This window comes from Myotis brandtii, unplaced genomic scaffold (genome assembly GCF_000412655.1).
Source record: "Myotis brandtii unplaced genomic scaffold, ASM41265v1 scaffold181, whole genome shotgun sequence".
Lineage (NCBI taxonomy): Eukaryota > Metazoa > Chordata > Mammalia > Chiroptera > Vespertilionidae > Myotis > Myotis brandtii.
Window position 1 is genome coordinate 2,647,520 of NW_005356712.1, and position 14,067 is coordinate 2,661,586.

Here is a 14,067-nt window from a genome sequence, read left to right on the forward strand (position 1 = left end):
GTGTGCAGGAGGCAGCTGATCGATGTTTCTCTCTCATTGATGTTTCTAACTATCCCTCTCCCTTCCTCTCTGTAAAAAAATCAATTAAAAAATATATATATATTAAGAAAAAGAAAAAAAGAAGCATGGGATGCTCTCTCCTTCAGAGCCTTTAGAAGGAATCAAGCCTGCTGATCCCTTGATTCTGAACTTTTGACTTTCTGAACGGTAGAGACTGCCTGTTGCTTTAAGCCACCAGTGGCTTTGTTATAACAGCTCAGGAAACTAATACCACGGGTACGCTAGGACCAGAGCGTGTTGGGTTTTATTGGCCGTGGTGAGATTTTCCTCGTGGTTTATCAGGATCATCTTCAGAGGCGCAGCACTGAGAGCTGACATGCTGAGAAGTGAGCCTGGCCGTACCAGGAGGTGCTGGTTTTCCTAGTCACGTGCCATTCAAATGGCATTAAGCAAACACACCCCGGGGGTCCCCTCTGTGTCCGATACCGGACCTGGCCTTGGGCAACAGGGCAGACCAAGGCTTACTCTCTCTGCTAGAACAGGGATTAGCAAACTGTGCCCCACGGGCCAAATCGGCCCAAGTGGTTTTTTGCAAACTTTAAAAAATGAGATATCATTTACATAACATAAACTTTACTCTTTTAAAATGTATTAATTCAGTGGTTTTAAAAAAATAGTGGATTGATATTTAGAGAGAGGAAGGGAGAGGGAGAGAGAAACATCAATGTGAGAGCGAAACACTGATTGGCTGCTTTCTGCCTGCCCCTTACCAGGGATCCAGCCTGCAACCTGGACATGTGCCCCGACCAGACATCAAACAGGCAGCCTTTCCATGTCTAACCAGCTGAGCCACCCTGGCCAGGGCTAATGCAGTGTTCGCTTGTTCGTTTCGTACGTGCACAATGCTGTCACCACGACCTAATTCCAGAACATTTCCATCCCCCACAAAGGAGCCCTGCATCCTGGGCAGACACTCTGCAGAGCAGTGATGGCGAACCTATGACACGCGTGTCAGAGGTGACACGCGAACTCATTTTTTTGGTTGATTTTTCTTTGTTAAATGGCATTTAAATATATAAAATAAGTATCAAAAATGTAAGTCTTTGTTTTACTATGGTTGCAAATATCAAAAAATTTCTATATGTGACACGGCACCAGAGTTTAGTTAGGGTTTTTCAAAATGCTGGCACGCCGAGCTCAAAAGGTTCGCCGTCACTGGTCTAGAAAGACTGTGAGAGTCCTCACTGCCCAGCGTTCCTCCTGCCAGGAAGTGCTACCCTACCTTGTTTAGGCTTTCCCTACTTGCTAATGAAGACATGGCTTTATGACATCTGGTATTATTGTTTATCATGGTATTATTTTCCATATGAACAACTGTAGACCTGCGCTTGCCCCACCCTGTAAGTGCTCAGGATTAGGCAATGTTTCTGGAGAAGGGAGCTGACAGGAAGTTTTCCTAATCCCAGGAGCCTCGGAAGCAGGCACAAGGACCTGGAACCTTCTGGACTCTGACATTGTCCCTCATGGGCACTCGAGCCCCCTGCTTCTCAAGCCTTGATGTGCACACAGGCCACCCGGGGACCCGGGGACTCTGCACGTTCGGACTCTCTGGGTTTGGGGGGCCCGAGACTCTGCGTTTCTAATCAGTTCCCAGCAAGTGCTGCTGCTGCTGGTCCACAGACCCCACTTTCAGTAGCAAGGCCCTTGGGGGGCAGGGGGGCGTCTGGGTCATCATTTCACTTGGGGGGACTAGTAAGTCGTTGAGAGGTAATGTCAATGTCCACCTTAGGGATGCAGAGCAGCGTAGCCCCCAAAATCATGAAAAGTAATGCTTTTGGGGAGTCCTGCTGCTCATATCTCTCTTTAAACAGCATGTAGGTCCCTAAGCTAAAAAACAAACAAAAAACCCCAAGTCAATCCATGAGAAGCGGCAGCACTGGCCAGCCCAGTATGTCAAGGACCCGGTATGTGGTCCATCTCTTGCAGATCTCTGAGGGCTTTGCATCACCCACCCCACCACCCGACCCCACCCTTGCACACGGCATTCTCTTAAGCGAAACTCGTTGAATTCTTAGATGGATGGGTGACTCAGCTTTTTGAGGTGTGAATGCTGTGTTTGTCAAAAGTGTTTTTATGTACATGATCTTTGGGAGTTTGGAGGGACTAGCCAATTGTTTGTTTTGCTTTTAATAAAGGATGGGGGGGCCATTTCTCAAACTTTGGTTGGGGGCCTGCAAAATACAAACATACTAAGGCTTGACACTGCTGCTGGCTTCATGACCCCAAAGGAACTGTGGGTTCACACAGACAGGGGACGGTGTGATTTAGCAGCGAGGGGTGGGGGAACCTGACCATTGATCCAAGAACAGGTGCAACATGTGAGTGTCCTGAGCAAACGTAGGTTTGTGGGAGTCTCTTTGGTTGACCTGACCTGCAGAGAGAGGCCTGGTCTGTCCCTGCCACACCCCCCCATGCATTTTTAGAACAGAACCGTGGTAGGCAGAGTAAAGGCCCCCCCAGAGAGGGCCAGTTCCTAGTCTGTAGAGCCGACATTAGGTTACCTTCCGTGGCAAAAGGGACTTTGCAGATGTGATTAAGGATCTGAGATGGGGAGAGTGTCCTAGATTTCCAGATGGGCCCAATGTCATCACAAGGACCCTTACAAACGGGAGGCTGGAGGGTCAACCTCAGTAGTAGGGGATGTGAAAACAGATACAAAAGGTTGGAGTGAAGGGGCCACCAGCCCAGGAATGCAGGTGGCTCAGGAAGCTGGGAAAGCAAGGAAATGGATTCTCGCCTGGAGCCTCCAGAAGGAACCACCTCTGCCAATACATTGCTTTTAGCCCAATAATGTCATTTTGGACTTCTGACCTCCAGAACTATAAAAGCACACATTTCTGTTGTTTCAAGCCACTGAGTTTGCTGCAGTTGGTTACAGCAGCAATAGGAAACTAATACAGCTGCCTTATTGTCTCCCTGAACACCCTTGTCAGGCTGTCTGCCCTTTTTAAAAAAAATATCATCAATGTGGTTATTATACATAGAAGCCTACAGCATAGAAGTAAGGAATGTGGTCTACAAAAGCCTGACTGTTTGGCTTCCAGTCTTACACAGGGGGACCAATGCACCCCGGTTTGCCCAAGACTTCCCCTGTTTTCGCATTGAAAACCCCATGGCCCAGGAACCCCTCAGTCATTGGCAAACCAGGACGGTTTGTCACCCTAAATCTTAGCTGCATCACTTACTTAGTTGTGTGACTTTGAGCAAGTTACTTAACTTTCTCTGTGCCTTAGTCTTCCCATCTGCAAAATGGAACTAATGACAGGGTTGTTATAAGAACTAATTGGATTAATATGTATAACAGTGCTTCGCCCATCATTAGTGCTCAGTAAATGTTAGTGTTTATTATTATACTAGTGCCCTGTGCATGGATTCGTGCACATTGAAAGGAAATTAATTAGAATATTTTAGTATCGCTATTTGTCCTTTCTCTATAATAGAAGTGTCAGAGATGAAAGAAATTAGTAAAATGTATATGAAAATAATATATAAATTGACTAATAAACAATAACAACATGATATAACAACAACAAAGACATGATAGAAAAACAACAAAAACATGATATAAAAACAACATTGATAAAAACAATGACTGGTAAATTGATTAAACTTATTCTAATATCTCCCTGTATACCACATTGAGAGTAAAAACACTTTCAGAGTGCTTGACTAATTTCCCTTGTGATGAAATATTTACAACTTTAACTTTAACATCACACGCTCTTTGAACTCGAGAGAAAGCAACATATAACTGGCCATGTCCAAAAATGGGTTCAGGTGCGAGTATTTCTACTCTGTCTAGAGTTTGCCCTTGTGATTTTTTAATAGTCATTGCAAATGCTGGCATCACGGGAAACTGTCTTTGAATTAATTTAAATGGGAGGCCAGTGTCAGACGGGGACAAATCAATTCTTGGAATCAGAATAACCTCTCCTTCCTCAGATCCTGTTAATACTTCAGCTTCGATTATGTTAGGTTGCAATCTTTTGATAATAAATCTAGTACCATTACAAAGACCCCATTTACTATTAAGATTTCTCAGTAGCATAATGATTGCACCCACTTTCAATTTTAATTTATGACACGGCATTCCCGAAGGAGTAATACTATTAAGAAATTCGATGGGAGCTTTATATGTATCACACATGCAAGAGTCAATGTTTATTTTTAAACTAGAGGCCCAACGCACAAAATTCATGCAAGGGGCTCAGCCCTCACAGCCCCAGCTTCATCCAGAAGGACATCCAGAAGGTCTTTTGGCTGTCCGGTCTAATTAGCATATTACGCTTTTATTATTATAGATTGCCAGTGCACGTCATATGTACCGGCAGGTCAGACGGTCGGTCACTTAGTCTTTTATATATATAGATAAGACCAGGTGTGGTACAGAAATTCCTGAAGTTGCTTCATTAGGAAGGAGATAATATTCTTAAAAATCTCAGGCCACCACTTGAATCTTCTTTAAAAAAAATTTTTTTTTTAAATTGATTTCAGAGAGGAAAGATAGATAGATACATCAATGATGAGAGAGAGAGAATCATTGATTGGCTCCCTCCTACACAACCCCTACTGGGGATTGAGCCCACAACCTGGGCATATATCCTTGACTGGAATCAAACCTGGGACCCCCCATGAGCCAAACTGGCTAGGGCCGCTTGAATCTTCTTAAGCATTTGTCTTTCTTTATCTTCTTCTGATCACCAGGGAGCCCCTCCCTTCTCTCGGAGCCCATGAAGACTTGCTTCGTGGGGGGCAATGTGACCTTCACCTGCCTGGTGTCTGGAGCCTACCCCTCTGCCAAGATCCTGTGGCTGAGGAACCTCACCCAGCCTGAGGTGGCCATCCAGCCCAGCAGCCACTATCTCATCACCCAGAAAGGCCAGAGCTCCACCCTGACCATCCACAACTGCTCCCAGGACCTGGATGAGGGCTACTACGTCTGCCGGGCTGAGAACCCCGTGGGGGTGAGGGAAGTGGCCATCTGGCTGAGCGTGAAAGGTGAGTGAGCGGAGAGCTTCAGCTTGGTGCGTCCCTGCGGGTGGGTCCTGCCGTCTGGGAGAAGGCAGATCTGCTTGCTTGCGGCTTGACAAGACGGATGGTAAAGTGAGTGTCCAATCCTAAATCTCTATTTGCGTAGTGATAAGAGTGCTTAGTATCTGTTATATACCAAAGTTTATCGATCTGTATGTGAAATATATATACATATGAAATGTATAAAAATAAAAAATACAGTGTAAGTTGTGAAGCATAATGGCAAAATAAACACCATCCCACCCAAGAAACTGGTCCAACATTGCTGCAGTTACCGGTAGGCATTGTGCCCGATTTAGAAAACAACATCAAAACTAATAAGATGGGCCCTGACCGGTTTGGCTCAGTGGATAGAGCGTCAGCCTGTGGACTGAAAGGTCCCAGGTTCGATTCCGGTCAAGGGCATGTACCTTGGTTGCGTGCACATCCCCAGTAGGGCATGTGCAGGAGGCAGCTGGTCGATGTTTCTCTCTCATCAATGTTTCTAACTCTATCCCTCTCCCTTCCTCTCTGTAAAAAATCAATAAAATATATTAAAAAAAAACCCAAAAAACTAATAAGATGGGATACACACTTGAATTTGCATTTCAGAGAAACAAAGAATAATTTTAAGTGGTGTAAGTATGTCCCAAATGTTGCACGAGGCATACTTATTCTAACGCATTATTTGTTGTTTATCGAAATCCAGATTTAACTGGGTATCCTGTATTTCATCTTGCAACCACACCTGTAGGCCCTGTTTTAGTCTGATCCTGGCCTCCTAAAAAAAAAAGTAACCACTATCCTGAATTCCATGTCTTATTTAAGAAAAAATGTTGTTATGTATGTACACACTTCTAAATAATACTGCTGTTTGTTTTGGTTTTGAGTTTTAAGAAACGCTGGTTACCATACAAATACAGTCTTTTGTGACTTCTTTTTTTCACTCCCCATTTTGTCCCTGGGATTTATTTACGCCAGTGTGTCTCTTCATCGCTGTATAACTTTCCATTGTGTCGTTATTACACAACTACGTGACTGATTTTCCTGTTGATGGACGTTTGTGTTGTTTGTGATTTTTTCATTTTGTTTTGTTTTGATGAACAAACAGTGTTGCTATGAAAATGTTTTACCCAACTCCTGTGTGTACATGTACACTGGGTCCCCCTGGCAAATATTTCTCTAGGAGATGTATCAGGAATAGAAATGAAGGGTAACAGGTTATGTGCATTTTTATCTTTGGGGGTAACCAAATTATCTTACAAAGTGATTCTATCAGTTTCCATTTGTAACAGTATTTTATGAGCATCATTGTTCCACATTTTCACCAGGGCGCCTTTATGATTTTTGTCCATCAGGTAGGTGTAATATGGAACCTCACTGTGGTTCTAATTTGAATTTCTCTGATTACTCAGAAGGTCGAGCATTATTTCATGTATTTGCTGCTTATATTTCTTCTGTGAAATTCATACATATTTGTATCTTTTGCTGTATCTCACCCTTCCTTATAGATATGTAGGCATTCTTTAGAAATTCTGCATGCCAGTTCCTTGTTAGTTTTATGTTAACGGTATCTTCTTTCAGTTCCTTGTTGGTCTTTCTCACTTTCTTTATGGCATCCTCTGATTAGCAAACATTCTTACTTTAATGTAGATGATTATATGAACTTATTTTTATATCATTAACAATTTCTATCTTAAAAATCCTTAACTGTCCAACAATCACAATGATAGTAAATGTTTTAATGTTTTGCCTTCCACAATTAAATCTTTAATCTGTCGAGGGTTGATTTTTGTGAATGGTGTGAGGTCAGGATCAAGTTTTTCTACCCCTAACCCCTAATTTATTCCAGCACCCATTTCTCAAATAGTTCCTCTTTTTACTCACCAATCTAGCATATATCAGCTTTCCTTTTATGCATGGGCCTGTGAAGTTTCCTTTTATGTGTGGGCCTGTTATTGGATTCTCTATTCTGTTCCACTGATCACTGTTTATTGTGGCACCAGTAACTCACACTCTTAATGACTGTGGCCTTCTAGACAGTCTTGATGTGTGGTAGACACACAGAGATGTTAACTTGCCAGCATTCCTGTATATCACATGCTTCACTTGGTTCCCACACAGTCTGAGGCAGGGAGATGCGATATTGATCCTGCTTTACAGAAGGTCATATGCCTTGCCCAACACCATGGAACCAAGATAAGACTAGGGCCAGACAGAGGAGGGGAGCATGCCCGTGCTGGCTGCAGGCGTGCCGGGGGGGAAGAGTCAACAGTGTGATTTGTCTTCACAGAACCTTTAAACATCGTGGGAATTGTGGGAACCATCGTGAGCCTCCTCCTGCTGGGACTGGCCATCATCTCGGGGCTCATGCTGTATTACAGCCCTGTGTTCTGCTGGAAATGTAAGCTCTTCTCGGGTCCTGTTGCTTCTCTTTCGGGCTTTTTGCAAGGGTGTGGCTGGGGAGGACGGAGGCCCCTGTCGGGCTCCCACCGGAAGTCCCACCCCATAGGCTTCTGCATTGGGCCCAGATGTTCAATCAGCACCATTCCAGAACACCCTGTCTGTCACCTCCCCCGCTGGGCCGGTGTTCTGGTCGTCCTTCCTTTTGTAGATATTTGATTGATTAAAAACGTTTGGGAGGCTGAAACGGCTGTTCTTTGATATTAATTGTTTTTCCTTTCTCCCTTTAGTAGGAAACACTATCAGGTGAGTGCTCCCTAGACCCATGTCAGACACCCGTTTCCATGATCTGCCTTCACCGCTGTTCTGTTTCCTTCCGTAAGACCCAGAATAGCTCCTCCCATCGAGGACCACCCCTGGCCAGCACTGGCTGGGGGCTCCCCTGGGCATTATTCATAAACTCTTCCATAAAGCCTTCGGGCGCAGGTGGCACCTCCACTTTCCAGACAGGGAGACAGAGGGTCCGAGGAGGAGTTTCTGCCACCTCAAGTCCCACCCATAGGCTTCTTCACTGGGCCCAGATGTTCAATCAGCACCATTCCAGAACACCCTGTCACCTCCCCCGCTGGGCCGGTGTTCTGGTCGTCCTTCCTTTTGTAGATATTTGATTGATTAAAAACGTTTGGGAGGCTGAAACGGCTGTTCTTTGATATTAATTGTTTTTCCTTTCTCCCTTTAGTAGGAAACACTATCAGGTGAGTGCTCCCTAGACCCATGTCAGACACCCGTTTCCATGATCTGCCTTCACCGCTGTTCTGTTTCCTTCCGTAAGACCCAGAATAGCTCCTCCCATCGAGGACCACCCCTGGCCAGCACTGGCTGGGGGCTCCCCTGGGCATTATTCATAAACTCTTCCATAAAGCCTTCGGGCGCAGGCGGCACCTCCACTTTCCAGACAGGGAGACAGAGGGTCCGAGGAGGAGTTTCTGCCACCTCATCCCGGAAGTAAACGGCAGTGCTCGCGTTCAGACCTGGGTCTGACTGTTCCAAAGTCTGTGTTCCTTTTACAACACTAGACCTCGGGGTGGGGCAGGCACGTTGCTGGGCTGTTGTTGAGGCATAAAGACAGTGTGTTCCTGTCGAGCCCAGTTATTCATGCATTTATCTCACCTAGTTTTCTAAAAGGATGAATAAGCCACAGTCCTCCAGCTGCTAGTCTGAGCGCGCCTTGGAGCCCCTCCCAAGAGGGCACCTCAGGAGGGACAGAGCTACTAAGTAGACCGTGTGCATTTTGTTCCCCGAGGAGGTTTTGGGCGGGAGCAAAGGATTCTTCGTTTCTCTTCACCCATTAATAATCATGGAGGTTATTGCTCTCAGACCACCATTCACAGTGAGGGGATATTATTGCCTTGGGACCCTTTTTATTCGTGGGGACGATGTTACCTTTGCTGCCTGTGTTTGGGGACCCTTCTCCCAGTGAGTCTGTCATTCCCCAGGCTTCTTTCTCACAGGCGGGAGCAGTGAGGCAGTGGGAAAGGCTTTGGAATCAGCTGACCTAGGTTCAAATCGCAACTCTGCCTTCCCAAGCCCGGTGCTCAGGGAAACCCCCTGACCTTCTCTGAGCCGCTGTGGCCTCATGTCCCGGAGGGAGATGGTGAGGATTAAATGAGGGTGTGACGCTCCTAGGACCGTCCCTGGCCTGTGGCACGTGCTCTTCTTTCCTAAAGAAATGTCCAGTCTGACTGGGGAGGCAAAACCAGCAATAAACCAAGAGCGATTACAGGCTCCACCGCTGGGCACGGACTCCAGGTGCAATGGAAGTTCAGGACCGGACTTCAGGGGGAAGGGGAGGGCTTTACCTGGGCCCTAAACAATGAGGAGGAGACATTTCAGTTAGTGCAGCAGAAATGAGGGCATTGCAGGAAAGGAACGGAGCTTTTGAGTGTGTGCTGGGGGGGCGGGGGAGGGGGCCGGTCAGAGAGTAAGATGTTAGGAGCCTGGGACAATGAGGTCACCTTGCCCAGGAGCAGGGGATGAATGACAAATCTCACCCCGAACAAGATAAGGTTATTTGCACCCATCTGTGCTGTATCTCTCTGAGAGGTACAGTCACACTGTCACCTCCTGACGTAACCGAGTTGAATGCCAGAAGAATTTTCCATGTTCCCAAGGGGGGTGCAAAGAATCCCGTGTCTCCTCTTCAGCGAGGGCTGACGTTGGAAAACACAGGCCGTCTTCCTGACTCTCTCCCTTTGGCAATTAGGGGACAAGACATGGGTGACGTCATGGTTCTGGTGGATGAGGAAGAAGAGGTGGAGGAGGAAGACAATGCTGCAGAAGAAGAGGAGGAGGAGGAGGAGGAGGAGGAAGCCAATGAGAGGGAGGAGTTCCCAATAGAAATACACAAGCACAGCCACATCCACAGAGTGACCGCCCTGGTGAACGGCAACATAGACTGGATGGCCAATGGGCTCCCGCCTCTGCAAGGTGAGCTGTTTGCTTCGCAGCATTCCTGCTAAGCTGTGGGGAGGAAGCCTCTACTAGGTTTTTTGAAGGCTGGAGAAGACGGTTAAAGTTTAATCTGGAACCTGAGAATCCATTATCAACAACCAATGCAACAATTAAACTGATAAACGTCTACCAGCGGCCTGCCCTGGGAGAGGCACGGCGTTGGCGCTGTAGGAGGATAGAAGAGAAGGGCCACTACTCTCTGCAGGCAGGGAGCTTTGTGCGACCAGTTCAGAGCGAACAGATTAAAACGTGGGGACAGTGAAAATAGGCAAGACTTACCCAACACTCTGTGGGAGCAGTGGGGCACTGCCGCAAGGAGGAATTGGGTTGACTGCCCAATGAACGACTTGCTTACCAATCACAGGACCTCAGGAGAAAGCTTGGAGGGCTCCTTGGTCAGGAGGAGCTTAATGGAAGAAGTGGGCTCTGAGGCAAGTCTCAGGATAGTCCAGTTTGAATGAGCTGGAAGGAGAGAGGGCGTCCCAGGTGAGGGGGGGTCCGTGAGCCACGGGGAGGAAGGATGGACAGTGTCCAGCACGTCTAGAGGATGTTGAGCGGGAAGGACAGGTGGAAAGGGAACACACAGCCCGCCTCACCTGCTCCTGCAGGACATCCGGTTCCGAGGCTCACAGGAAAGGACCAGAGATCAAGATGATTGAAGGCTGATGGGGGCAGGTCACCTCTGTTGAGATCACCCCGAACCTGGTCTCCTTTTCCCTGCAGACGACAGCAGTGAGCAGCAGAGTGAGCTGGTCCCCGAGGAAGACAGGCCAGTGTGAAGAAGAGAGCTGTCCTGCGTTATCTGCCTGACGCGCGGGGGAGCCTCATGGAAGATGAGCTTTTCCTTTTGCTTTGACTTGACTTGCACCCCTGCCCAAGGGCCTAAACGGCTCTCAGCAAGCGTACACACACACACACACACACACACGTCTTTCTGTCCATTTTTTAAAAAAGCTGGTTTGATTTGCTGTAACTTTTCCTAATGATGCTAAAAAGCGTTGGGAACAGGCAGTGTGTGCGGGGGAAGCTGCCTTTGGCATCCGAGGTGCCCTTTCCACTGTGACTCCTGGCTTTATCCAGCTCGACTGATGCTGATTTGGGGGGAGCAGGAGTGGGAGGAGGCCCTTGGCCGCAGTGCCCTTTGCCACTCGTGAAGTCTGTAACCAGCTTCCCTCAGCACACAAGGGCATGGTGAGGGGGGACAGGGACACTTCCTTGATCACTGCCCAGTTGAGCCAAGGAACCAGGTAAACGGCAGCTCACTGGAAGAGGTGAGGAGGTGTCAGCGACTGATGCTGGTCAGAGGGAGGCAGTGTGGGCCAGGCTTTTGGAGTTGGGAACACCCAGGATTGAGTCTGGGCACTTGTTTCATGGGCTTGGGCAGGTTGCTTTCCCTCTCCCCTGGGCCTCAATGTCCTCATCTATAAAATGGGTGGAATCACACCTATCTGACAGGGGTATGGTGAGGACTCGGGGATGTGAACGTGCCTAAAAGGTGCTCAAGAGATGTTCGTTCTCTTCTCCTTTGCCTTCCCTGGTGGAAGGAAAACATAACTGTAAGTTGCGAGCTCCTGCCTGGACCCGCCGTTCTTCTTTGTGGAGTGGTTCCGGGCGAGGGCTTTCTCAGAGCTCTCCCGACGATGTTTGCTTCCCTGGAAATAGAATTGTTTTCAAAAGAGTTAGGGCCCCTAAGAGAAAGTGCCTTTCATTAGAACCTCACATTTTGCAAAGCTTCGTATTTATACAAGAGCCTCTGACATGACACTGTTAGCTTTCGGCCTTTCCCGTTCTTCCTTTCTCCCGGGACGTGCGAGAAGGCAGGAGAAGTGCTTTGTGAGGGAGTACCTGGTGGGAAGTACTCCTTGGGCAGACCAGCCCATCCGGCCGGGGATGGAGAGCTTGTTTCCATCTTCTCTTTAACGATGTTATGAAGATACACTGATCAACGATGCTAAGTTTCTAATGAAACTATAATATGATGGGTTTAAGCTGCTGATGCCTTCAGTAGAACCTGTATAGTTTAGAGATAACCCCCGCCTCCCCCCATCCCCTGATTTCACTCAAATATCTTTTCAATGTCAGGGGCCTTATAAAGGTGCAAAGGGTGTGTGCTAGGTATGAAAATCTGACTTGAATTTGCATTCTTTAATGTTGCACATTCTGCTATGATGGGCAAGACCTAGAGCTTAAAGGAGAACTTCCCGTCTCCAGTAACGGACTGGGACTGGTAAAGTGAGACACTGGTTACCTGCAGGTATGCTTGGGGTTGGTCTATTTTCCTGAAGGGACTAAACTAAGCAAGTCCCTAGAAAGGAGCCCCGTCCCGAGCTCAGAACACGGGAGCCCAGGAGCTGGCCGCACATGTGCACCCCTCAGGAAGAGCCGTGACCTCTGCAGTCGCGTTGGGCTGGGTCCTTTGCTGGTGGTACCTCGTGTATGTAACCACCCTACCCAGTCTAAGTCAGTGTCATTAACAGAACAGGATACCAGACAGGTTGCTTCTGCAGTTACTGAACACGGAGCTAGACTCTTCAGAATCTTCGATGGATCCCATTTCTGACTCTAAGTGTCTACTATGCAGAGGCAACAATACTTTTTAAAAAGAAAAGCAACTGCAGGAAAAATTCCCTAGCTGGGAACACGGGGTGATTTTCAAGATCACTGAGGTGTTTCTGCAAGTTCCTCTTCTCTTGCACACGTACCTGGTAGGTAGCAAATCTTTGAGGCAGAGTTTTTCCACTAGCAAATGGGAGCTTCAAGATCTTGGTGCCAAACACTAGAAACCCTTGACTAACTGAGCGGTGACTGCTCACTTCTGTCTGAGCCCTGTGTGCACATTGATATGGCTGGGTCAGTAAGAACCCAGGTCCTGGGGGATCGTCAAGTTTTAAGGATTTTTAAAGAATTGGGGCTTTTTTTTTTTTCTTTTAAGATGACCCATCCCCAATTGAGCAGGTCATTAGAAGCGAGTGGCCCATTGACAAGCCTGTTGACAATGGTTACAGACTCTGTGTGGCAGAGTCCGTATGGTCACATCACTCTGTACGTGCATTCTTATCTGCATGTGTTGTAAACTCAGACACCAGATCTTATCAGAACCAGGAAGATGAACATTTCAGGGCTATCACAACTGACACTTCTTTTTCTTAAAACCTGGTGGACATTGGGGAACGGGCTCCTGCAATGCTGTGGCTTTGATATTAGCCCCAGTTCTCACAAGCACATACAGGCCCTATTCCTGCAGCAGGAAAGCACATGATGGAAAGCACATGATGGAAATTTTCCACAGCCCATGCACTGACACCTGGGAAAGCCTCCTTGCTGGGTAACAGTTATGATGATGCAATAAGTGCCAACTGGTATTTCTCACCATGGGGCTGGCCGGGATCTGCTGCAAAGAAAAATAAGCAGATCTTCTGCATTATTTACATTTTAATATTTGATGTGGGGAGGTGGGTTGGGAGAAATTCATTCTGAGATTATAATGGATTTTTTTTAAAGATTATGGAATAAAGTTATTTTTAAATAAAAGCTTTAGTGTACTTGATTGAGACTTGATTAGTAAACTGAAAGATTTGGGGAGATGGGTTTACCGCCCCCAATGTTTTACTAGCTTTCCCACTGCAGGTGACAAAATTGTCCTGTGGCCATTTTATTCTTTTCCGTGGCTTGTAGGTACTACCCACCCTCTCAACCTACCGAGACACCCTCACCTTCTAAAATCTCCCTGAGAAATGTGTGCTTCCATCCTCTCCTCCCTGCATGTGCCCCTTTTTGCTCAGACTGCAGGCTTTCTAAAGGGCTGGACGTCCCCACGGAGAGCACAGAACCGAGGGACCTCTGACCACACAATTCCTAGCGGCCTTCCGGTCCGCCGGTCCCCTGGCTGTTGATGGCTTTGGAGATTGTCCTGGGCTCCGCTGGCTGCAGTCCCCAGTGGCTCACCCACCTCCCATTGGAGGTTGCCCAGCTCCTTTCCCTTACCCTGTCCTAGGCCTTTCCTCTTAGGTCACCCCCCGCCCCCTTTCTTCACTTCACTGCAAGCTCCCTGGCTCCTGAGCAAAGCTGCCCCATTCCAAACGC

The 14,067-nt window shown here is 47.3% G+C and overlaps 1 protein-coding gene across 1 annotated transcript in view; it reads left to right on the top strand.

The window, feature by feature from the left end:
* Nucleotides 1-13,515, top strand: part of VSIG10 (V-set and immunoglobulin domain containing 10) — a 26,263-nt gene extending 12,748 nt beyond the window's left edge. Inside the window, exons 4-8 of the mRNA XM_014537715.1 lie at nt 4,759-5,058; nt 7,364-7,474; nt 7,764-7,779; nt 9,737-9,960; nt 10,708-13,515. Coding sequence (XP_014393201.1) covers nt 4,759-5,058; nt 7,364-7,474; nt 7,764-7,779; nt 9,737-9,960; nt 10,708-10,763 — 707 coding nt within the window. The 3' untranslated portion in view covers nt 10,764-13,515. The remainder of the gene's footprint in view (nt 1-4,758; nt 5,059-7,363; nt 7,475-7,763; nt 7,780-9,736; nt 9,961-10,707) is intronic.
* Nucleotides 13,516-14,067: the final 552 nt, after the last annotated feature.